Source organism: Brugia malayi (genome assembly GCF_000002995.4).
Source record: "Brugia malayi strain FR3 genome assembly, contig: Bm_v4_Chr1_scaffold_001, whole genome shotgun sequence".
Lineage (NCBI taxonomy): Eukaryota > Metazoa > Nematoda > Chromadorea > Rhabditida > Onchocercidae > Brugia > Brugia malayi.
In genome coordinates, this window is record NW_025062475.1 from 14,306,718 (window position 1) to 14,332,032 (window position 25,315).

The 25,315-nt window shown below is 32.4% G+C and overlaps 6 protein-coding genes across 9 annotated transcripts; 4 read left to right on the forward strand and 2 right to left on the reverse strand.

The window, feature by feature from the left end:
- Positions 1-317: 317 nt before the first annotated feature.
- Positions 318-4,395, reverse strand: Bma-dnpp-1 (Aspartyl aminopeptidase, putative; the record flags this gene model as incomplete). Of its 2 annotated transcripts, XM_043077852.1 has the most annotated exons (12): positions 318-362; positions 559-726; positions 1,010-1,138; positions 1,222-1,392; positions 1,458-1,619; positions 1,697-1,855; positions 2,163-2,327; positions 2,541-2,612; positions 2,726-2,867; positions 2,972-3,074; positions 3,205-3,298; positions 4,393-4,395. In XM_043077852.1, 12 exons carry the CDS (start codon positions 4,393-4,395, stop codon positions 318-320), a joined length of 1,413 nt encoding a protein of 470 aa, XP_042933786.1. The 2 variants fall into 2 exon arrangements, with proteins under 2 accessions (XP_042933786.1, XP_001894795.2); XM_001894760.2 differs by lacking the exon at positions 4,393-4,395 and having other exon boundaries at positions 3,205-3,295.
- Positions 4,396-4,782: 387 nt separating this feature from the next.
- Bm5511 (Uncharacterized protein) lies at positions 4,783-10,615 on the forward strand (the record flags this gene model as incomplete). Of its 2 annotated transcripts, XM_043077853.1 has the most annotated exons (22): positions 4,783-4,878; positions 5,089-5,271; positions 5,465-5,570; positions 5,642-5,758; positions 5,828-5,895; positions 5,981-6,145; positions 6,242-6,313; positions 6,707-6,799; positions 7,114-7,236; positions 7,344-7,559; positions 7,635-7,738; positions 7,943-8,009; positions 8,136-8,282; positions 8,424-8,495; positions 8,611-8,803; positions 8,868-8,986; positions 9,118-9,190; positions 9,284-9,508; positions 9,821-10,015; positions 10,132-10,242; positions 10,331-10,438; positions 10,506-10,615. In XM_043077853.1, the coding sequence occupies 22 exons, from the start codon at positions 4,783-4,785 to the stop codon at positions 10,613-10,615; spliced, it is 2,763 nt and encodes a 920-aa protein (XP_042933787.1). The 2 variants fall into 2 exon arrangements, with proteins under 2 accessions (XP_042933787.1, XP_042933788.1); XM_043077854.1 differs by lacking the exon at positions 4,783-4,878 and having other exon boundaries at positions 5,215-5,271.
- Positions 10,616-12,641: 2,026 nt separating this feature from the next.
- Bma-mif-2 (Uncharacterized protein) lies at positions 12,642-17,357 on the forward strand (the record flags this gene model as incomplete). 2 transcript variants are annotated; one of them, XM_043077855.1, is made up of 3 exons in its annotated part: positions 12,642-12,721; positions 13,063-13,246; positions 17,178-17,357. In XM_043077855.1, the coding sequence occupies 3 exons, from the start codon at positions 12,642-12,644 to the stop codon at positions 17,355-17,357; spliced, it is 444 nt and encodes a 147-aa protein (XP_042933789.1). The 2 variants fall into 2 exon arrangements, with proteins under 2 accessions (XP_042933789.1, XP_042933790.1); XM_043077856.1 differs by lacking the exon at positions 12,642-12,721 and having other exon boundaries at positions 13,064-13,246.
- Positions 13,791-16,344, reverse strand: Bm9682 (Uncharacterized protein; the record flags this gene model as incomplete). The annotated part of the gene is made up of 8 exons (XM_001894758.2): positions 13,791-14,126; positions 14,365-14,526; positions 14,768-14,862; positions 14,945-15,099; positions 15,185-15,336; positions 15,647-15,798; positions 15,880-16,055; positions 16,229-16,344. The coding sequence occupies 8 exons, from the start codon at positions 16,342-16,344 to the stop codon at positions 13,791-13,793; spliced, it is 1,344 nt and encodes a 447-aa protein (XP_001894793.1).
- Positions 17,358-19,463: 2,106 nt separating the features above from the next.
- Bm9683 (uncharacterized protein) lies at positions 19,464-20,397 on the forward strand (the record flags this gene model as incomplete). The annotated part of the gene is made up of 4 exons (XM_043077857.1): positions 19,464-19,466; positions 19,925-19,952; positions 20,158-20,195; positions 20,320-20,397. 4 exons carry the CDS (start codon positions 19,464-19,466, stop codon positions 20,395-20,397), a joined length of 147 nt encoding a protein of 48 aa, XP_042933791.1.
- Positions 20,398-21,760: 1,363 nt separating this feature from the next.
- Bm11322 (Uncharacterized protein) lies at positions 21,761-23,090 on the forward strand (the record flags this gene model as incomplete). The annotated part of the gene is made up of 2 exons (XM_043077858.1): positions 21,761-21,875; positions 22,894-23,090. Coding segments are annotated over 2 exons (312 nt in total), but the record flags the coding sequence as incomplete, so codon positions are not given.
- Between the last annotated feature and the right edge of the window lie 2,225 nt (positions 23,091-25,315).

Below are 25,315 nucleotides of genomic sequence, written 5' to 3' on the forward strand. Positions count from 1 at the left end.
GAAGTAAGGGTAAACAAGGATACCGAAAGGATGGGATTAGAGAAATCTTTTGGAAAATGAAGGTACTTGGCTCTAGCTTTCATTTGGAGCACTTCTTTTAAACCAAACACATTTGAGAGAACTGCTTTTTTCTTCTGTGTGTACAATGTTGATGTAAGTACAGCTGAGAGTTACTGATTTATTCCATTTGCTTATTTCATGTCTTAACAAATCTTCTGTTTTTCTTTTAGAAAAGAAAAATATGTCAATAAAAAATGAAAATGGAAAAATGTAACAATAACCAACAGAGACTAATAATAATCAGATCGTTGATCTCTTCATGAAATGGATGCCAAAACGTGCGGGATTTGCTGATAGAAAGCCTAAAAGATTGTAAGTAATTTAAAAACAAAATCCTACGGTGAGTGCTGCAGACTTTCATTTGCTTGGAAACATACAAGTATAACATTTAACATTTAAGTAATAAAAAATTTGAGTAAATCTGTTCGTTTTTCGCCGACAACGTTTTTTCCTAATAAAGTTTTCTTTTTTTTTTTTTTTTTGGGAAGAAGGACTAACCGAGTACAGCATAGTAGCCTGATGAATGCTGGATGTACTCGTCAATTCACGTATCGAATGCATTGCTAGCTGTGGACAACCAACATCCACTGTTTGGATAGCTAGGCGAGTAGAAAGTATGGGTCCAACCGTTGAACCACATGGCATATCGTTTCTAACCACTACTTTCTGCAATATATCATATATGTACAACGATTTGACATTTATGAACAGCATTTTCTTTGCAAATTTAAAATGACAGTTAAAATTAGCTCGTATTGTATGAAACAGTCTAGAAGGTGAAATTATGAAAATGAATATTCTCGTTTAAATGATGATCATAGTAACTAGTTTTTCTTTTTTTTTTTTTTTTTGATAGTTCAAAGCAATCTAGTTGTTAACATATTTTGCAGTTTTGATAAAGAAGTCACAGAAGAGTCCATCAAATTTGCAAATAAAACAAGAGTTCTACCTGTAGTGGTACACCTGCCAGACTTGCAATTTGTTTCAAAATACTATGTGTAGTAGCTGTTGTAGCGTAACGCTGATTAGCATTTATTTTGACTACGACACCTCCGTGAAGATCTGGTCTATGGCATTCCTGCAATATCAATTTGTTAATAATGAATGACTCACTTTCATTATCAGTGATATGAAAGTTGAAAAGATTTAGCTGAACTTTACCTCATGTTTTTCCTTATAATTAGGATGCACTGCATGTGCTTGATCTGCACTAATCATAAATGACTTTCCTATTGCTTCCTCGAATGCTGCACGTGAATCACCCGCTGCTAAACGTCTTAAGACCCATTCAGTAAAGCTACTAGCAGCGCCTTGTGCTGAATCACTTCCACACTGAAATTCAAAAAGCTATTAGATGAATTGGATCAGAATAATGGAAAATTTTATCGACCACTTACTTCTTCGTTATCATAACAAGCAGCCAATCTAATATTTTCTTCATCGGCAAGTGCATTCTCTGTAGCAACACTGTTCAGAAGTCCTGCGATACACGTGTATGCACCAACTAAATTGTCCAATCTTTGACCACTAATAAACTCCTCATGGACACCTCCAATTGCCTAAATGATTGTGATGATAAGTCGTCAAACAACTTTGACAACAGCAAACGAAAAATCAATGAATGTTCAAGTCTTACCGCCTTCTGATGGTCATAAAGATATAAGTCAAGATCCAATATGTTATCAGGTTCACAACCAGCTGCACTAGCTATTGTATTCAGAAATACCATGTGATGATCGTTTACCACACTACTGGAGTTAATGCCAACATCATCTGCTGAGCATTCCTTCGCATTCTGAAATACTTCCAGATCGATCAATCTCAGTTTTTTTTTCTTTTTTTGAAATTACACGACAATATTATTGCTTCATTCCATCTTCAAAAAAAAAAAATGATTACATCCTGAAGTCATAAGCCTCTAAACCTGTGACAGTGCCTTCCCAAGTTTCGAGGACTGTGAAAAGGAGACACAAAAAATTTCCACCAGTCCAACTTTTTTCCTGATCATGTCGTAGGAAATTTAGATGGTATTTCCATCTATGACAAAATGCTAAATATTTAATTCTGCATAAAAAAAAAAAAAAAGAAAAGCATTCATTCACTTTATTTAGATTTTCAGTTGCAAGAGTGGCGATTATGGGTCGCAAGTTTGTCTCATTATTGAATTCAAATTTGTTGCGAGAGTCGGAAGTGAGATGAATTGCTAAATTTGGTATGAAAAGGATGGGAGCATCAACATTCACCAATTTTTGCACGATCGCGTTATCCTGCAAATTTTTATATGAGTGGTACACACAAAAAATTTGCACAGTCATGTTTGAATATGATGCTGAAGATTGTCAATTCCTTTACAAAATAACATTGTTGTTCCTATAATTAAAATACAATTTTCAGTGGTCATCATTATTAAAACTTACTACTCATAAAAGTGTTTGCAGTATCAAAAAACCAGAAAAAAAACCTGCTTTTTTATATATTACTTGTCCTGCAATGCTGAGGTCACGATCAAACCAAGTTCGCCATATTCCTCCACCGTAAGTTGATACGCCAACCTTAAAAAAATGGAATAGTCAGCACGACAATTTATTTAAACGTCTTGTATTTCTTTCAATTACTGTCATTTAGAAAGATAAAGATTCGTAAGGAGAAAAAAAAACCAACTAACCTGTAAGTATTTATCACTGCATAATTTTGAAATTGGCTTTACTCTCAGTGACGGACTGTCGGTATGTGCAACAATCATAGAATATCCATTACCTGGTCGATATTTTCCACCAACAGCGAAAGCTAAAATTGTCGATTTGTTCCTGAAGATTAGATTATTATATCTTCATAATGATTTGCATTCGATATGAATTTATTTTTGGCCTACAGCAACCCATACTATCCACAGATAACTAATGAAACATACTTTGTGATGAAATATTTTTTTGATGGTTCTATCGTCCAGTGTTCGAATTCCTTTAGTTCTTGAAATCCAGCATCCCTTAATCGATTAGCGCTTTCCTCGACAGCTGTAAAATCCGTAATGATTGAATAACTTGACATTCTTAATTTGGAGAAAAAAGCTGAAGTTAACCTTTTATGTTAGTAAGGATGTTACTATAATAAATACTCATTGGAAGCACTAAATAAAATATATACCATGAAACGGTGTCACAGCTTTGTTAAGGAAAACCACAAAGTCCTTGGCCGCTTTTCTGACTTCACTGCTTGCTTGCCATGAATTCATCATCACCTGTAGAGCGATAACTTTAGCAGAATTTAACATTGGGAAATGTCGACAATGGGCTAAAATTAGTACACCAATCAGAAGATTAATAACATTTATCTGTGTATAAAATAGCAAAAAACTTTAAATTCAATTAATAATTTGAAATAGTGGGAGTGGACGAAAAGTGTAAGTTGTCAGCTATCAAATCAACCTAAATAAAAAAACTTTGAATATTTAGTTAATGTAATCTTCAACTTGTAAAGAAATTCTCTTCAGCAGTTTTCGTTCCAAACAGATTCTCTTGAGAAATCTCTTTATTACTTCTTCATAGACTACTTTAATCATTTCAAATATTAATTAATGCTTCTTTCTCATGAAAAAAAAAAAAAAAAAAAACATGTATGACATGAAAAAATAAGCATAATATTGAAATATATGCGTGATGATGAAATAAATCAGCATATTTAAAATTCGTATAGAATTAGACGATGTTCATAATAATAAAATATAAATAATATATGTCTGTGAGCACATATGCTTGTGAAATATGAATATTATAAACAAATATGAGCATAAAATATAAACATTTACAAACATATATAGCGTCCAAGTGTATATGTAGTTAAGATATACATCATACCTAATTTGAATTGTACTGAAACTTGCGTAATTTTTGCATACGTGTAACATACGTGCACACGTCACGTTTAAGTGTATGCATTTCAACATGCATAACATATATGATATTAAAATGTATATAAAGGATAAATTTTTGCATTATATTAGCATATCTCATATTACATCAGTAAGTTGGTGAGTTGAAATTTCCACTGTATCCGAAATGTATTTCAAAACATTCATCAAATTAGCATATGTAATCATAATATTTAGTGCAATATTAATACATAAAATTTGCGCCTATCTAATATCAAAAGAGGTTTATTAATCTATTTTATCAAATTTATTATCATTTGATCTTTCATGTTTCGTTATCATTCTTATCAATTTATCATTTTCTCCTCTAATATTCTCATATTTCCTTCAATTTTAATAACTATCTAATTAGCCAGACTCTATTGATATTTTTTGCAAACAAAAAAAAAGAGTTTAATCACTACCATTGTCACAATTATGCATCATTATGTCGTTTCTTGAACATGTAAACAAGGTAGTCTGTAAACACCGCGGAATAGCAGGGAGTGCATTCTGGGAATTCTAAATAAAAGAATTAAACAAACATCTCTCTCCCTCTCTCTCTCTTATACAGCGACATCTCGTTGCTCTTTTAATGGTACTATTCCTACATTCTTTGCATCTCTTCTCTCCCTACAAATACGTAATATTTTCACTGTCTGTCTCGTGATCTAAAAAGTTATGTTATGATCCTGGGTGGAGGGAAATTCTTGCTATACGATTTATTGGTATGTGAGAGGTGAAGGAGAGCTGCGGCGTGTACTTTTTGTGTTATTCTAGAATCATTTCATAGTCTGCATCATTTCTAGAGGAGAATGTCATCACTGGTAGCAGAATCTGAGTGTCCCCGTGATGTTAGCAGTATGTTACCGAAATGGTTTAAACACACCAGAAGTATAAAATGTGGCCGAGTAAGTATTCTGTGTTATGTTGCTACATTTCTCATTGTAGATTTAATTATGATTAAGAGATATTTAAATTATTTGTCACGAATCATCAGTTAATTAAGTCTGTAGCGTTGATCATTAATTTATATGGCAGAAGTTGAAACATATTATATTACTGTTGAGTGCAGAGATATTAATATCATGTGTTTTTTTTTTTTTTTTTTTTACTTTCAGAAAATAATTTGCACTGATCAATTATACGGCTGGAGAGGAAGTGATACGGGATATTATGGTTCGGAGGAATTGGAGGATGTACCAGATTTTCTGGATGAAGTAAAAATTCCACCTGTGCAGATTGAAATGAAAAATGAGCAGTTGGAAGCTCTTCGAAAAGAAGCAGAGGAACGAATAGAAAAAGTAATATTTCGAAGTTTTGTTTTTTCTGACAATGTCTGATTTCTTTAACTGTTACCTAATCTTTGGAGTTAATTGTTTTTGTAATAAACATAAAATGTAACTTTTTGTAGTAATAAAAAGTTAATTGTATTAAAATAAAAATATCTGGAGGTCGCTTTACTTATATAGTACGAAGCGATTTTATCTAATTAAGGAGAGAAAAACGCACCCTAATTTTAACATCCTAACGGATCGTGCGCCAACTCCAGATTTCAGTATCACTTATATTGAAACGTCATACAACACAGATGGTGAATCAGGTTTGTATTTTTTTATTCTTATACAAATTTACTTTCATCTCAACCTTAAGTTAACACTGAACATATTTCAGTAAACAAAAGTCACAAAGAAAACGTTATTAGTGCTACTGAAGCAGAAAAAACTGCAGTTGATGATTCTGCAGGCGACCAAGGCAACGGTTTTGGTGAACCGATGGAGGTCGACAACTGTAATGAGTTTTGCATTTTCTTATCATTTTCACGATGAAACCTGATGATTATACATATTGTGATTTCAGCTTCTTATTTTCGTCATGTTACACATCATCAAAATGAAGACGTGTGTGGGGCTGTTGACTCAATTTTGGTTTGTTTTGTCAATCTTTTTTCTTATTTCTCAAATCTTGAAAGTTCTTTGGATTTGTTTTCGCATGGAACTTTGGTAATTTTAGGACAACGACAAAAACCTGACATACATCATGGGAAAAAATGGAGATAATGTAAACTTACTTTTGCCTGCTAGTGAAGACCGTGTGAGTAGCAGCGAAGAATGTAAACCCATATTACAGTTTAAATTAGATGGAACAATCATTGTTGAGAAATTACATGAAGCTGAGGTTTTTTTTTTTTTTTTAGTAATTAAAAATATGTACTTAAATTTTTTTCTTTTTTTTTTTTAGCAAGTTCCTTAGAGCAACAATAGTTATTTTCAGGGTGGTCAAACTCAAAATGGAGAGAAGGATCAGCACGACGTTTCCTTATTCAGTTGTAATCATACTGATGAAGTAAGCTATGAGATTTTTTTCTTTTTTTTTTGTTCTTTCACTAGTTAAATATGATGGAAGTTCTCGTTCATATTTAACTTTTTAAATTTCTCGTCTTCATTTGAGAAAATTTATTGAAAGAACTGATAAATGTCGCTGTTGGAGTAGTTCTAATACCGATTATCCGAGTGATACACCAGATGCAAGAAGTTTGATTTAGATTAATGGCGATATTAAAACCATGTCTTTCAGTGTTATTCTTTCAAACTTTTTTAAGTAACTTCCTTAAATGAACTAGAAAATTACAATGCTTAAAAGGAAAACTGACCGTATTCACAGTAACATTTTATTAATTAGCAACTTTACTATTTGCGTAGTCATAAAGATGCTTATACAAAGAAATACTTTCTGTAGACTGCGAAAAATACATCTCCGCAGCGGGAAATGTTGAATAAAGTCATGGAAGTGGCTGAATATCAAATGTTGCAAACTACTAATTCGATCACTGTGCATCATGCTAGTTTTCAAAACTTTAGTATTATAAATTATCAAAGTTTAAATTTAAAAAATTTTTTTGTAAAAAATGATTTACTCTATTATTTGTCAGAACAACAGCCCCAGTTCTTTATTTTTACAGTAGAGCTGTTGAGATTGGCTTTTTTTATTAAAAGAGTTTTTAAGTTCATTATTAAAATTTTATTAAAGGATATGGTCTAGGATAAATCATTGAACATTACTAATTATCTGACGTTAATAGCTTTATAGTCATGTTTATTCCATCCTTACTCTTATTTTTTATAAATTGAAGCAGTTCTTTTTAGGACGATGGAATATCACCACAATCTGCAAACCAAAAAGTTTTTGCATGTCCTGCCCCTCTACAAGCAACCTTTGATTTATCTCGTATTGATAAAGTCGATTTGTCAACTGGTGCAAAAAGTGAAGTACGTGAACTTAGCTCTTCCATCTGTTCTTTATGGCCTAGTAAAATTTTATTTTCATCTTCTATTCATTTGAATATTTTTGTTATTGTATTTTTTGACTATTGCAGATATCACAGACTTCTCCAGTTAATCAACGAGTTTGCCGGACTTCTCGTCCTGATCTGCTGAAGCAGATTGACAGTGGTATTACAAATCTAAATATCCCACGTCTAAATGACCAAACTGTTGTATCTTTCAAAACACCTAAGCAACATGTAGAGACAGTAATGAAACGCACAGTTGTCAGAAAACAACCTATAAATGCTACACCTTTGTTCAAGAAAGTAAATCTTATGCTCGTTGAAAGTTTAGTATTTCTTTTTTTTTTTTTTTTTTAAGGTTTTTATCATCTATTTTAGAAATCCGTTGCATCTACAGCTTTACGTGGCACTAGTACTCCAGTTGAAGGATCTGCTTGTTATGTTTGTCCACGTTATAATGCCCATCATGCTGCTTTGGCTAGGTAAATGTCATTGCTTTTTATGGGGATTAACGTCATTCTCAAATGCAATATTTATTTCTGGAAGAAAATATATTTGAATGATCAAGATTTATGTAGAATTTATCATTTATTAAAATATTATTGTCTCACCTAACAATTTTTTTTTTTTAATGCTGATTTGTAGATTACTTCTAGTTACAGAAACCTAAAAAATCTATGTTTTAGTCACGCTACGCAAACAGGATCTGGTACACCGGTATCATTTCACAGCCGGATTATGCCTGCGAATACTGTACTTTTTTTTCATTCATTTTAATACTAGTTTTCGATTAAACCGACGAATTATTTAATTTTTTTTTTCTTAACTTTTCGTATATTCTAAAATCGAAAAAAAAAAAAATCAAATTTACTGTTTCAGCTAACACCAATACGTCGCCCATTGGCAAACTCTTCACGTTTTTTCTGTCCGCCAACTGCTATGAAAGCTTCCACACCTCGGACACCTCTACTAACTAATGCATTAACAACAATTTCGCAGTATGGTACTCCGCCTTCGCTGTCAAAAGTATGGTTTTTATTAAATCTGTTTAATACTAGGTGAAGTATTTCAGAAGTCTCTTGAACTTGAATACGCTAATTTTTAGAGGATAAAGCAAAACTTTTTTTTTTGAAATAAAGTGTTGACTTTTGAAGTATGTTTTTGTAGCGAAACGCTTTGGTTGATTATGAGTTAACGCCCCAGTCACATGTGCTTAGCAAAATACGTACACCACAGCAAGTATGAAATTTTCTATTTCATATTTCTTTTGATTCCTTGATACTGACTTCATCAGCTTTATTTTAGACTTGCAACCAAACATGTTTTATGTTAGTCTTACTTTAAAGTTTTTGAGAAATGTAATGGAGCTAAACCTGAAAACCAAAGCACAAGTTCGGTCACACAGATACCGATGTCACGTTTTGCTTTCGAGCATTTGAAAAGTGGTGGAACGCCTCGTCCAACTTCCAATACAGAAAAGAAATGGAAGAAAATTACAGGAGACAGCTCGTTATCGTCTGTTCCAAAAACACCTGTTGCTAAAGCTGGTACTTTTTTTCCCTTTTTTTGTTTGGAATTTTTCTAAGAATTTAATTGATTTTTCATTTCTAGATATAAGCCAAATGCTTGTTGATAATGTTATGAGAAGTGGCCCTGCATACAGACGTCGACCCCATCCTTCGAAATTATTGTTGCCAATCGGAAAACTTCAGTTTGAAAAAAGTGCTGAGGTAAGTTCAAACCTATTTATTGGATAATAGTTCTATTATTGAATTCATAAAAACTGTAGAGTATTAATACTCATCCTTTTCTGCATTTTTTTTTTTTTTTCAATTTTTCAACTCTGCATAAAAACTTTTAGAATCCCGATTTTTCCTCGAAACATACGAGTCCAGTAACAGAAATTGCTAAAGATTCTCCACTCAATGCTCAAGGTTTTATTTTTGTTTGTCGGAATCAAAGATAAGTTTGATGTTCAGAAAATTGTTGTTGTCTTCCTTCCAAAAGTATTCGCGAAAGCATTCTAGAGGAAATGAACACTACCCAGCTGGTTGTTATTGATAGTTTTGATGGTGATGCAGTGGAAAAATTATGTGAAGATACAGCCAGTTTGAGCATCGTAAATGAACAAAACATATCATCGGAGGAACCAAAATTCATTTTTGATACTACTACCAGTGAATACCGAAAAAAACAAAAGACACCTGTATTTGACACTGGAAATTACTTCGGTCGACGAAGGATTCTGTCAAGTATGTGTTTATCATTCTTTAATTAAATCAGTTATGTCTTTTATATAGTTTTACGATTATAGCAGAGGAGGGTAAATATATTGTGAGTTTAAAGCTTCAGAAAAATTCTTGAGAATTTGTAGTTACGGAGAATTTGAATTTAAATTCATTTGAATTTAAAGTCATTTATTAGTAACTTTCCTGTATTGCCCTACTAAAACTGTTTTATTTGATCAAGTTATTTCTTATTTCAAAAAATCATTTTGTGACAGCAATGAAAAATTTAAGTGTTTATTAAGCGCTGACGCAAATTCTCACCGTTCACTGTTACAGTGCTTAACGATTCAAACGTATCGGTGAATACACCAGGAAAAAAGGAGGATTTAGTTGTCAAACATGATTATGTTTTGAATCCGTCATTTAGTGGTGATTCACGTCAGCCATCTGATATTTCGGCCTCTCCTGTACACATTATAGCGGCTAAGGATGAAAACAAACATGCTGCTGTCCTATGTGCGCGCAAAATAAGTAACGTTTATAAAACTACAATTTTTAGTCATTTTTATATCAGAGTTATCATTTTTCATTTTCAAGTTTTATTATAAAAGTTTGAGTTTCTGTAACACAAGTCTTTTTCTTTCCAGTACATTCCGAAGAAGAGGGCCAAGGTTTACGACGTTCGACACGGAATCGTGTTGCTCCCATTCGTCGCTGGTTAGGCGAGAAGCCTGTATATCGCCGTGATCAGCAAGGGAGTAAGCTCATTTATATTGTTTTGACTATATTTTTCTTGTATTGAAAGTAAAATTTTATTGTAGATCATTTTGACTTTGTTAATTTAAGCGTACGAACTAGTTCGAGTGGAGGAAGCGATTGTCAAGGACCCTTTGTTTGTCAAATACAATACAGTTGATATGGCCGAAGTTCTAGAGCGACAAAAACGAGAACAAAGTATGTTTGGATTTGTTTTCTTCTGTGTTAATTACTTTTATTCTCGAGTTTTAGTGTTTTATTCTAGAGCAACATGCCCGTGCTCGTAAACTTCGTAAATTCGATCGTGCACGCCGAGGTTATGCCGAGGAAGACACTAAAACCAGTGAACCAGATGACAACAGCCTTCACAATTGAGAAATACTTTTATATTAATAACTCACAATAGTTATTGTGACTGTCAATTGTATCTCATCTGTTATTTACTGATTTTTGTTACAGATAACTTTAGCAACTGTTATGGAAGTTGTTCATTTTTCGAGTATTGAACTCTTATTGAGATTTCATTCCTCAGGAAACAGATGTTTTTCATGATTTCTACATCAAAGTAATTTTCAGAAAGACATGCATTTTATTTAAGGGTCGTCCTTATTCTTAAATGTCATTTTGTTCGCGAAACTATTGATACGTTAGGTTTTATTTGTTGTTAGACGTATAGAAGAAAGAACTTAAAACCTATTTTAATAATATGAAATATACACTTTATCGCGTCTTTTGAGTTTTCAAAATTGTAATCCCTGTGGTCATTTGATACTTCCTTTCGTTATGTGCATTTGAGAAAGCATTTGTAGCAATCTGAGAATACGTCTATATTTGTTTTCCATTGATAGTAATTTATGAACAGAAATCTAAATTTGCAGGAATGCATAACATAATGTCAAATTTTGGTAAATGTTTTTCGAACAACTTTCCAGTTTTTGGAAAGTATTTCAATATGCATTTTTATGCAAATCATGTCTCATGTAATTTATCATATAGTACCAGCGTTATAGTAAATCATGTAATTTACCAGCCTTTCTGGTAAAGTTTTAGTTTTAATCTTTCAGTTTTATTAATTGTAAAGTATTGCAACCAACAAACGTGTTTAAAAGCAATGAATATGTGAGCATAAATGATTTACAATATTATTAAGTCGTTCATTCATTGAATGCACAAGGTACAATCCCAATCTTATGCTCAAATATGCTGCCGTTTTATTTCATAATTTCCATACGTTATCCATGGTTGTTGAATTTGCCATATATTCTTCGACTATTGACGCAAATATTCATTATCTAGCTTATTATGAAAGATTTTATCAATTTACGACGAAATTTTCGAACAACAAATAATTTGTACTGTGAATGTCACTTTATTTTTATTAGAAATCTTAGATGAATGTTATCTCTAAGAATTACATTCAATTACAAAGTGCAATATTGACGGATCAGATGAGTTTACAGTTTGAGACTAACTGAATTCATAATTACAGATTATGCGTTAACCTTTGTGATGGTCATTGTTTGCTTAGATTTTTAGTAGACGTTAGAAGAAAAATTGCCACTATGGAAAAATGTTTGATAACGTAACGACTGAAAGATATTGATCGGTTTTTTTTGGTATTTACACAAAGAATGTGAGTAGTGATTGATGGCATCAGCTGGACAATTTGTACCTTCATTAACTATGTTGTGTGGAATAGGTAGTATGATGACCTTGACCTTGATTCTAGAATAAGTCAAACTTAGCGTCGAACTTTATTTGCAAAATAAATTTAGCTAGAAAAAAAAAAAAATATATATATAACTAGTTGGATAAATAATATTGTGAGAAGAGCTGTAATGATTTAGGCCATCTTAACGTGTAAAATAATATTGGAAGAGAATGGATAATCTATTTGCTTCTTTAGAATAAGATTCATTTGCTACCGTTTAGTAGGAGTGGAATTTATGTGAGATACTGATTGATCAAGACCAGTGAATCTGTAATCTTAATGCAATTTTTTTTTTTTTGAATTATGTTTCTTAGAGAAAAAACTCTCTTCTTGACATTTTTTTTCACTTTTTTTTTTTTTGATAATCCTTGCTCTTTGTCAATTATTTCTTGGTTTGATTAGTAGTGGTGATACAACATGACAATTAGAACAGAACCAGCTATACAGCAGTTTATTTATACCGGTTGTGATAAGCCGGTTCGGAACGATAGGTTAATCTAAACGACATATTCAGCAAACGGTATCACAAACTCAGAACATTACTTCTTTTTACGATTATATTTGGTGTATACATTATATTTGGTGGTGTATACATTATATTTACGATTATATTTGGTGTTATATGGATGTTTGCAGCCAAGTATAGAACTAAGTTTTCAGAGTTCATTTGGACAGTGATTTGTTTAAAAAATGATCAAATGTCTGCACTTGCATACCACTTCATCTGCATATTTCAATCAAGTTTATTTAAGCACTTCCAGGCAGTTTCTGTGAGATCTTTTGCTAATCTTTTCCATGTAACACAAACATATACAATCTCAAAGTCTACTTTTCCCATGGTTAGGATTTGTTGCATTTGCCCGCTACTCATTCACAGTTTCATTGGCAAAGTTTCTAGTTATATTCATGGTTCTCAGATTGATTACCTAGGAAAATGCTCGATAAAAGATGCTCTCAACTCAGTGATAGAAAGGCATGATCCCCTACATGCAGATTTCACTGCTATGTGGAAATGAAGCACTGAACATGCAGTTGTCTTTCTTTCGTTATATCCTTAGTTCTTTTTTGAAATTCAAGTTAAAAAAACTATCTTTGCAAAGCAACATTCTAGAATGCCGCTGATAACTCTTGCTTCGAACGTTCCCGCGAGTAGATTTCCGAGTGATTTCAATGTTCAGTTCACGGAGTTAATGGCGAAAATGCTAGGAAAACCAACAAGTCGGATACTTTTACTGGTAATGCCAAATGCACAATTATCACATGGCACCACTGAAAATCCATCATGTTTTACAGTGGTCAGTTTAATTTATTAAATTCCCTTTTCTTTTTATTTTTTGCTTATAAAGCAGATGCCTTACAATCGAACAATAGCGAGAACAACTAACAACCTCGACACACAAAGCAACTTTCATAAAATTCTTCCGAAAGTTGACATTCCCTCAAACATTCTGTTAAAGCAACAACGGATTGATTTTGAAAGAAGAAATTACCTCAGTAGGAAAACAAAGTAAGAAGCTAGTAATAAGCAAACAGCAACCCGTATTAGTCAAATAAGAAAAAAATTATGTAAAGTTCAGCAAAATAACTCCTCAAATAGTTTCAGAAGTTCAATAGTGTACATATGGAAATAATAAAAATATAGGAGACGGAAAGAAAATACTTTCTCATACATAAGTGAACTTATAGCGTTTAAAAATAAATGAAAGTAGAAGGCACTTCTCGAAAATATTGTATACGTTTCTCATACGTGTTAATAATCAAACACTGTTTGTATCCCAAAGAATTAATTTTAAAAACTGTTACTTAATACTGAATTTGGAAACCCTAATATAGTAGATACTATGAATCATCGTATTTTAGAAAATCTGAATATTCTAGAGTCCACTTTGACCAAGATTCCTCTTTCTTTTCGAGTGAGCGTAACTCTATAAGTAAATCCTTCATTTCCAGATCCTCCCTCTCATCTCGTTGGTTTTTGGTTTTATAGAATTTTCGTTTATCTCGCTGCTGCTGTTCTCGTTTACTATCAAGAGCCTCCGGAAGATCATGTGAACAGATGAAAGAATCTACAATTTTACCTAGAATATACCCTCTGCATGCTGACTGTTCATCGCTGTATTCACTCTTGATCGTCGAGGTTGTCGTTTGACTCTCAGAATCGATAAGTAATACTGACTGAAATTTCCAAGCTTCAGCATGTTTTTAGGCAATATCAAAAAAAAAAAAAATTTCCGGGAATTTAGTGATCACTTTGGTAAGATATCTTTCCCGCAGTGGTAGCAAAAATAGCAAACTATTCACCCACTCCTAAACAAGAGTGCGGCATACTATATATTCAAATCGTGTACATACATCATAAAAACTCTTGTTAAATTTGCCGAAGCAGCATGCTAGTCGACGAGAAGCGGCTAACCTCATTATATTTTGTAGCAGCACCGCAAGTTACATCTAAGGGCATCCCGCAAAACGACAGTTCCATGCGACCTTCCTTTCTTATTCGTAGTTTTCCAATTTTGCAACCGTTTGCAAAACTGTCAAGGCAGTGTTTTACTGTTGAACTTGTGTTCTCTTCGGACTAAAAAGACAGGACTCAGAAATCATTAATATAATAAAAAAGAATTGGTAATACAAGAATTTCCAAAAGAATAGTATGCGATCAGAGAAATCACAAAAAGAAAAGCAATAATACGAGTTACATAGCAGCTATACTTGGCTGAAGTTTATGGCTGAACACTGAGAAAAAAACGCATAAAAAGTGATTTGTATTTAAGAATAACAAAGGACAAAATTATGTTTAAAAAGGGATAAAATTTTACCCTGGATCCTTCTACTGCATCTTCCTGACTAACTGACTCCTTGACAGCGGACAACGTACTTGGCAATTGCAGCAACAAAACTGAACCATCTTCATCTGAAATCGCATTAACTATTAATTAGCGGACCAGTCAGATATCAACATGATGGCAAGACAACGGGGAAGAAGAAAAGAATACTTTCTTGAATTTTCCGCATGATAGTAGCTGCTGTACGACTACTTGTTGCAGTTGGATTCAATACTGTGTGAGTAGTGTCCTGCTCCTTTAGTTGAAACGTTTTGACGTCCTCTTCAAATTTAGATTCTTGTTTAAGATCCTGATTATTCTTCCTTCTGCAAACAAATAAAGATACATATATATAAGATATAAGAAATAAAGGAAAGAAATAAGCATTTCAGAGCAACATTCAAAACTAACTTTCTCTTTGCTGATAGCAGAGGACTCGTATCCATAGATTCATAACCATCCTCCACATTTCTCTCTTCTTTAACCAATATCTGGAACTGCTCTTGCTCTGTTTCTGGTAGAACTAATGGAATAACTTTACCCGGTTTCAAGTCTGACAAGAACTGAAAACAAATGTAATTCATTTACATCTAACTTCGAGCATAAAATAACGAAGTGTATATCGTTATTTTATATATTTTTATATTTTTTATTTGTATATCGTTATTATATATATATATATATATTATATGTTATCTGATTTCTCTTAACACATTATTGCTTTTCATTTTTTCCTTTCTTTTTTATTTTGTTTTGTTCATTATGAGTGAATGTCTGGATAATCATCCTCACTATGATGATACATCAAGAATAGACCAAACTAAACTGCCATATTCAATCAAGAAATTTGGATTAGAATTGTAATAACTGTACCCCATCTCGTAGCAATTCTCGCAATTCCTCACTGTCAGCTTCTTCATCAGACAACCATTCTGATTCATATGTTATAGAATTTATATCTTTTTCCTTCGTCGTATGTTCTGGATTTACTTTCTTCACACGTCCCAGATTTGTTGTGCGTAATTCTGTAACAATTGCTCCAATTACAGTCTTACCTCATAAAAATCAAATTCCTACGAATTTGATTACAGAAGTGAAAAACTTACCATCCGACATGCTACTTTTCATCTTATTATGTCGTCCGTCATCATTTAAACCGGAAGAAAATATCCCTTGTTGCTCTATAAACAACTGTCTTCCTGTCTCTCGATCTCGACCACGTCCACATCTCCCACGATCTCCTCGATCACGTCTTCTTCCTCCTTGACGTGTTCCCTTTGTCCTAAAAAATATGAACAATTTTTCCCCCAATAAAATATATATTTTGTCTTTTTTTTTTCCTATCCGAATTATAAATATTACTTTCTTTGCAGAGAGAAATGTACAAATAATCAAAAAAAAAAAAGTGAGACGAGATGCTTGATAAAATGATTAAGGAAGAAATAAGTAGAATACTCAGTTGATTCGCATTTTGCTTCACGTTTCCCCGCAATGGAAAGATTCGGCAAGAGTGTATGACCTCTTCTTAAAATGCTCCCACGTGATGAGCTAGCTCGTCCTCCAACAGACATTTCGCACCACCTCCAGTGGTGCTAAGCTTCAATTAATATTACATAAATATTTGCAGTCAGATCTTTTTAAGTATTCATGCGAACATTTATCACGTAATGCAGCATAAACAACACGTTGCTAAACATCACCAAAGCTTATTGATTCCTAACCTAAAACAATCATAACATCTTCCACCCCAGTCTAAACGTGTACTGCTCATGCTACCTTCTAATATTTACAGAAGCAAAACCAATCACCATTTTACTATCAAAATTTGTTCGGTTCGGGTCAATTAGCTAAAATCAAAATAACATAAGTGCATATTCCCTTTTGTCTATTATCTTTTCCATATGTTATTTTGCTGCTATTCGCATTTCTTGTAGGAAAAATTAAACTTAAACTAATTATTGTTAGCGCCTCTAGTAAATGTGAAGAGTTTCTGTCCACCTTGTTTTGTACACTTCTATTCTTTGATTAACAAAATCTCATCAAAATTTAGGAATAAAGAATCTACCAGATGCATCTCACCCATGCATCCACCCACCCATCCATCCATCCATCATTTCCATACTTTCTCTAACTGCATCACACTGTTGTGACACGCTATGAAATAAACCAGATCTTTGATATATGTTAAAGAGTGAATCTTAGGTTGTTGAAATGTATAATGAATATTTGAGAGAATGTAAAGTAACTGAAGTTATGGATTGGAAATACATATTTATGTTACATTCATTTACTACAATCTTTACTAAGGGATAAAATTGCAATCATTTTGGCAAGTAAAGCAAATTTTATCATCAATCCTTAAATAACAATTGATTTTTTTGATGGCATGTTTTATATAATTTAGGTTAAATCAATTGGATCATTTTCGGCTGATAAAAATATCGAATATTCCTCATCAATATCAGAGTTCATGAAGAAAACATTGGATATCGATCCTGCGCATTGTATCATTCATTTCTTAAATTTGGACCCAGAAAATGTTGGATGCAATGGAACAACAATGAAAGAGCTTATGAAGAAATAATTTTGCACATTGTGCTGCATTTTCATGTCAATTTAGACTGTTTTTTTTTTTTTTTCTTTCAAGGTTATGCGAGTGTAACAGTAGTTAAATGAATTGTTTACTTCGAAATTATTGAAATTTAACAAATTTATTTCCACTATTTATTCATGTAATGTTCTTTCCTAGCTTTTATAGCTCTTGCAATATTGAATTGTGTATAGTGAATTTTCAGATCCAGTTATTTGACACAGTTGGTTTGATAAATCTTCACAAGTTGAATGCGAACTAACCGAAAAAAAAAAAGACATTTAAATCCTTTATTATAATTTATCATAATCAAAATCAGATAATGGTAACTTTTGAGCAATCTACCGAACCTTTCTATATATTTGTTCTGGTACTTTAAACTTTAAAATATTAACGAAAGAATTTAAAAATCCAGCAAATGATATGAATTTGATAACTTATCACAAGTGAATTTGTATTTACATATAATCGTAAAAAATAGTGTGTTACATTGGGATTAATATTTGGGTTCTGTCACCACAAAATTCTAATGTGATAACTGCAGAAGTATTGCGTATTTTATCTAACAGAGTTTTAATTTTTAAATTAAACAGTGCCATCTGGTTTCATCTTAGTAGACAGCATAAATTTTGCCTCTAAATATGAAAATCTATAATATTATAGGACGAGTTACGCTAGGTAGGTTTGTAGACTTTTTGAAGTAATTGAATTCAAAAGTCTTTCTAAACAAGGAAACTGTCCATTCTGAAACTAAAATATATCTTTCGAAACCTAAACGAAATTATGTAATTTTAAGTTTTGAGACTACATTTGCAATCCATTTGTAACTCACATCTGGATTGTATGGTGCATCTGGATTCACATGACAACATATAAATTTCTTCCTACAAATTAAATTTTATATTTTTTTTTTTGCTAATTTTTTTTATAAATTAAATTGCCAATAGCAAAAAAAAAAAACTGGAAATCAATAAATCAATTAACGAATTCTTAAATTTCTGAAAATTTTAGTAATTTAAAGAACTAAATCTTTGAATTTTTTCCTTTTTTAGTAATAAGACATATATATTCAAACAGTTTTATGTTCAAGTAATTATTCATTTTATTGCATAACGAAGACAAATTAAAAAAAAGAAAAAAAACTGTTTAATTAGTTTTACTGATACTAAATATGATAAATTGTCATGGAAGAGATCACAGATTATCATTATCCGGATAATCATAATCATGATTATTGCATCATTATTATTATTATTATTCGTTATTATCTATCGTAATCAATAGATCAAATTAGCAGCATTCTCTAGCATTCTTCTGCTTTACCTTATTGTACTGTGATAGTAATATTAATACCTATTGATGTTTCTTATTTTTTGTAGTCTTTTTCAGTATAATTTATTATGTTTCAGGAAATCAATTTTTCAAATTATCCAAAAAATAAAAATTCGTTTAGAAATTTAGTTTATCCAAAATTCTTATATGTGTGTTCTTGCCGGAAAATATTATACTAATCATATTTAATTTACAAATGGATAGCAAGTATAATTTTAAATTTTGAAATCAGCCCTTTTTAGGGATTTTAACAACATCACATGAGCATTTTCTGGTCAGGTATATGAATAATTCCGCTTAGGTTATATTTTAGTATTTATTTATTTATCACATGTAAATTATTTTGGGAAACAAACTATATTTGCTATATATTTCAGTATTATTTTGTTTTAATAAATGTATGCAAATAAATACAAAACATAATTATAAAAGTGTTTTTTTTTTTTTTTTCTTCAAACTTTACCACTTGCAAATAATTTCATTTATTAGTTTGCTTGTTTATTTATTTGTTTATCATTTGCTTTAATGTTCTTTCATGAATTTATTTATATGAATTATTTATCACTGTGTATATGTAATATGCATAAATTTTGATTGTGAAATTTATTATAATCTTTCATAAGTAAAAGCATTTATTGCAGAAATTGTTATAAAAGATGAAAAAATGCTTTATCATATTGCATTGTTCTTTATCGGTTTATTGGCAGACGGACGTTTTAAAATTGTTGAAAAATCAACTGAACAATAACAAATCAATAATAATTAATCATGGCATTTCTTCTTTTTTTTTTTTTTTTTTGACTTTTATGATTTTAAGAATAAAATAGCGAATGAAAAGTTATTGATTGATTGTATTGTGTTACTCTAATTTATAAATGTTTCATGAAATTAATGTAAGAGGAAGCAGTATGTTACAATTTTTTGGAAAAATTACAATGATAAAATAATGAACTCCGAATTTTTTTATATTTAATTTGAAATATTTTTTTTAATGACATTAAAACTATCAGATTTTTACAGTAAGTCTTTCAACAACATTATTTATTCGCTTAATAATGTCGTAGAAATAAATATCAATCAAAAATTTAACAATGATTAATTGGATTTTTTTTTTTTTTTTGATAGAAACTTAATATAAGTACAAATGAGTGTAACCTAAATGAATTTTGTAAAAAGTATCAATATTTGAATAAAATGGAACTTTTAATTTTAATCAAATCTTAATTTAGTCATCTGGTTCTGGGTCTCGCAAACCAGGTAAGTCCACAAATGATGCAAATACATTCAAATGTCATTATCACTAAAAATTATCTAAAGTAATTGAAAAAGAATAACAAATAAAATTTTATTAAAACATGCAGAAATTTCATTAAAACTAATTGTAATAAATTTGAAAATTTTTACAAATTTCAAATAATACATTTTGTGAATATTATCCTGAGAAGTTCTGAATATATTTCAGATGCTGTTCCGTTGCGGAAAAGTATGAAGAATGTAGAAGTTCGTTGATTTGATTAATTAATTAATTAGTTCTCATTTAAGCTAAAATTTTTTTCATATCATCTATTTAAAAACAAAAGCAAAAAGAAAAACAAAAAAAAAAAAAATGAATAATATTTTTTAGCATAATAAAATAGTGGATGCATATAATCCTTATTACAGTTATTTCGACGAACGCTATGCAAGTTTATTACTTGTTTAAATTTTTAGATAAATGATAAATAATAAATAAATGATTGAATTAGGCATCATAGGCTTTCTAGTAGATTACTTAACCATTTCCGTCCTATAAAACTGCATTCTTTTTGAATAGTTGGATGGTTTTTGGTCATTTTTTTCTAATTTCATTCTTTTTTTCTAAATTACAAAAATAATAATAATAATAATGAAGCAGAATAGATTAAAAAATAAATGAGTTAGTTTTAATTGTGATCGGTAGCTTTTTTTTGCTCAATATAAATTTCAAAAAATCAACAATATAATTACGTCAAATTAATTTGGAAGTAAATAATTATTATTTCAGAAAGTTCGTGTGGGAAAAGGAAGTAGAAAGAAAAGAAGTAATGTTCTTTTTTCTTAAAAAATTCTATTTTTGATCAACATTTGAAAAATAGGTGGGAAAAAAAAAACTTTTCGAATAATTATATTTAAGAAAAATTTTTTTTTTACTAGATAAGTCTTATTTTCATGTAATTTTTTTTTGTTTCATTGATGAAAAAGAGTTTTAATAGAATATGATTACAGGACGACGCCACATATCGACACCGAAGAAAGTTAGCCTTTCAAAAATTAAATTTATTTCATTTATTTTGCTATTATATATTTCGCTTTATAACTGGTTGAATTCACGTTTAATTCATCCCTAAATTAAGTAGATTTTTTGGTTGTGTTAATTTTGATAGGAAAAACATCAGCTAATTCACAAAAATTAAAATCAAGATAGACTTCAGAATTTCACTAATTGTCAAAATACACTTATTAACTAAGCGAAGGAATTTAGGGAGCAATTGAATAAATGATTCAAAGTGAAAATGATCACAAGAAATTGTAAATTCCTAAACAACAATTTCTGAATTTCTGAAATATTATTTCATTTTAACAAAACGAATTTCTCTTTTTCAGGAATCAGACAAGTAAAAATTAATATATTTATATTATGGCAAAGAGATTCATAATATGTATATGTACTTACCTGTACTTCTATTCTTTTCCATTACCTATAATTGTTTCATTAGAACTAAAGCAATCTAATAACCCAAACTAAAGGTGTCAAAAAATCTATTATACTTCAATATGAAAAAATTTGGAAACGAAATGTCAAAAAATGCGCAATATTTAAACTAGAAAAATTAAAAAATTTTGAAAATCTTTATAAAAGAAATTCAAAAGTGTTAAATTTTGTCTTTTCTTTTTTGAAAAAAAAAAAAAAAAAAGAAAACTAATTAACTTAGCCCCCATCATATGATGGATTTTCTTTATTTAGAATCGACAAACCTGATGAAGCAATGGCAAAGGTTAAAGAAAAACCAGCAGAAGAGAAAAAGATAGAAATGAAATCAACAGGAAAAGATAATCGAGATAAGGAAGCGCTTCCGGAAACGGATTTACATGGCACAGATATTGAGGATGAAAGGGATGAAGCTGAGGTTGAAGAAGAAGATAAGGGAATCGATCGAGGTGGTAAGATTAATATATTCATTCTCCTCCTGTCCCTCTTGTTTGACTTGAATTTTTACTCATTTCGGAATTTCTACTAATTTCACCAGCAAATAATAAATTAGTCATCCATTTTTCAAGTCTATTCTAAAATTTAAAGCAAAATTTAAAATAATTTTAATCTCAACATACAGTTATGTTTGAAATTTAGATTAGAAACGTAACAGCGATTGAATATAAATTTAAAAATTGATATTAGTATTGGAAAAGCAAATCATAGGAAAGTTTATAAATTTGGTAACTCATTTTAGATGATAGTGTTTTATTTTATAAAGTAAAACTTTATTATTTATGAAAATGAGATATTTCATCAATTCATAAACCACAACATTATACTGCACTCCTTAAATTAGTCCCGAGAAATGTCCTTAAAAAAGTAAAATTTTATTATACAATTAAAATGTACACAAGAATATTTTCTTATTGAGGGAGTAATAAGAGATATTCAAAATATGAAGTATTAGAATGATTCAAGTTCCAGAAACATTTTCTGGGAAATATCTGGAAATTATCCTTAGAAAAAATTTTTCGTCAGATATAAACTGCTTCCTAAAAATTTGCAATTAATCCTAGATTTGTTAATTTAAGAAAGAAAAAAAAAAGATAAGGAATGAAGGGATTTATTCCTATCGTTCAAATGAATCTCATTAAATTAAAAGTATTTTAAAATGTGTCATACAGGTAGTAGCTTGAATCTCTTGCTGTTTGGAAGTATAACGAAAGAGATTTCTCCAATTTTCTACTGCAAACAATGCTACATACTAATCAGAGTTTAGTGCATGTAATGAGTTAGGAGAACTTTGACTTCTCTTTCAATCGAGTACCATTTTATTTACAGCTACAAATTATTTGTCACATTAATTAGACTTATTAAATATTATTTGATTTAAATGTAGCAATAATTGCAATAAAGTAGCAATAAAGTAAAAACTTTTGGAATAAGGGAACATCAGTATTTTTAAAATTAAATAGTTTTTTGCAGAAAGTGCGGGAGGTGCAAAGGGTAAAGTAGCAGAAATAAAAGATACTGCTAATGAATCAGGTATCAAAGCAACTGTTTCCAGCTCAAAAGAGATTGATATTCTGTCGGGATCAAAAGGAATGACTACAAAAAAGGATGATGAGGATAGTTCAGGGAAAGGGAGTACAGATTACATGGATAAACAAGGAACTTGGGAAGCTGGAAGTGCAGATGATCGAGGATTAGAAACAGGAGAACGGAAAAGTGGTTATTTCATGCCCGAACAAGGATTTGGCGCTAGAGGTGGAACTGCTGCTGTAGTTTCAGCAGGAGGAGGTGGACAGAAAAGTGGGTATTTCATGCCCGAACAAGGATTTGGCGCTAGAGGTGGAACTGCTGCTGTAGTTTCAGCAGGAGGAGGTGGACAGAAAAGTGGGTATTTCATGCCCGAACAAGGATTTGGCGCTAGAGGTGGAACTGCTGCTGTAGTTTCAGCAGGAGGAGGTGGACAGAAAAGTGGGTATTTCATGCCCGAACAAGGATTTGGTGCTGGAGGTGGAAGCTGCTGCTGTAGTTTCAGCAGGAGGAGGTGGACAGAAAAGTGGGTATTTCATGCCCGAACAAGGATTTGATGCTGGAGGTGGAACTGCTGCTGTAGTTTCAGCAGGAGGAGGTGGACAGAAAAGTGGGTATTTCATGCCCGAACAAGGATTTGGTGCTGGAGGTGGAACTGCTGCTGTAGTTTCAGCAGGAGGAGGTGGACAGAAAAGTGGGTATTTCATGCCCGAACAAGGATTTGGCGCTGGAGGTGGAACTGCTGCTGTAGTTTCAGCAGGAGGAGGTGGACAGAAAAGTGGGTATTTCATGCCCGAACAAGGATTTGGCGCTGGAGGTGGAACTGCTGCTGTAGTTTCAGCAGGAGGAGGTGGACAGAAAAGTGCCTACTTCATGCCGGGACAAGTTACTGGGACTGGAGGTACAGCTGGAACTGGAATTCGCACTGCAGGTGCAGATGCAGCAATAGGAGGAGGTGCACAGAAAAGTGCCTACTTCATGCCGGGGCAATTTGCTGGGACTGGAGGTACAGCTGGAGTTGGCACTGCAGGTGCAGCTGCAGGAATAGGAGGAGGTGCACAGAAAAGTGCCTACTTCATGCCGGGACAAGTTACTGGGACTGGAGGTACAGCTGGAACTGGAATTCGCACTGCAGGTGCAGATGCAGCAATAGGAGGAGGTGCACAGAAAAGTGCCTACTTCATGCCGGGACAAGTTACTGGGACTGGAGGTACAGCTGGAACTGGAATTCGCACTGCAGGTGCAGCTGCAGCAATAGGAGGAGGTGCACAGAAAAGTGCCTACTTCATGCCGGGGCAATTTGCTGGGACTGGAGGTACAGCTGGAGTTGGCACTGCAGGTGCAGCTGCAGGAATAGGAGGAGGTGCACAGAAAAGTGCCTACTTCATGCCGGGACAAGTTACTGGGACTGGAGGTACAGCTGGAGTTGGCACTGCAGGTGCAGCTGCAGGAATAGGAGGAGGTGCACAGAAAAGTGCCTACTTCATGCCGGGACAAGTTACTGGGACTGGAGGTACAGCTGGAACTGGAATTCGCACTGCAGGTGCAGCTGCAGGAATAGGAGGAGGTGCACAGAAAAGTGCCTACTTCATGCCGGGACAAGTTACTGGGACTGGAGGTACAGCTGGAGTTGGCACTGCAGGTGCAGCTGCAGGAATAGGAGGAGGTGCACAGAAAAGTGCCTACTTCATGCCGGGACAAGTTACTGGGACTGGAGGTACAGCTGGAACTGGAATTCGCACTGCAGGTGCAGCTGCAGGAATAGGAGGAGGTGCACAGAAAAGTGCCTACTTCATGCCGGGACAAGTTACTGGGACTGGAGGTACAGCTGGAGTTGGCACTGCAGGTGCAGCTGCAGGAATAGGAGGAGGTGGACAAAAAAGTGCCTACTTGATGCCGGGACAAGGTGCTGGGACTGGAGGTACAGCTGGAGTTGGCACTGCAGGTGCAGCTGCAGGAATAGGAGGAGGTGCACAGAAAAGTGCCTACTTGATGCCGGGACAAGGTGCTGGGACTGGAGGTACAGCTGGAGCTGGTAATATTTCTGGATTAAAGACTTCGAAATGAAAATTAAAACATTTGGAAATGATAGCTTTCGTACATGTCCTGTATTCATATCATTCATTACTGCTTATAATAATATATCGTATTTCACAAATAAGCATTAATTTTCATCGTGTTTGCAATATAATTTTGGATGAAAATTTTCGATTTAAACGCATTTGAACATACAATTAAAAGTTTTCTATAGTGAGAAGCAATTGATATATCACTGAATAATGCAGGGGAAGAGAGAGAGATCAGTAACTAGATAAATGGTTTGGGCTAGGCCCTAAATCAACTATGATATGATGAATTATTTGGGGTG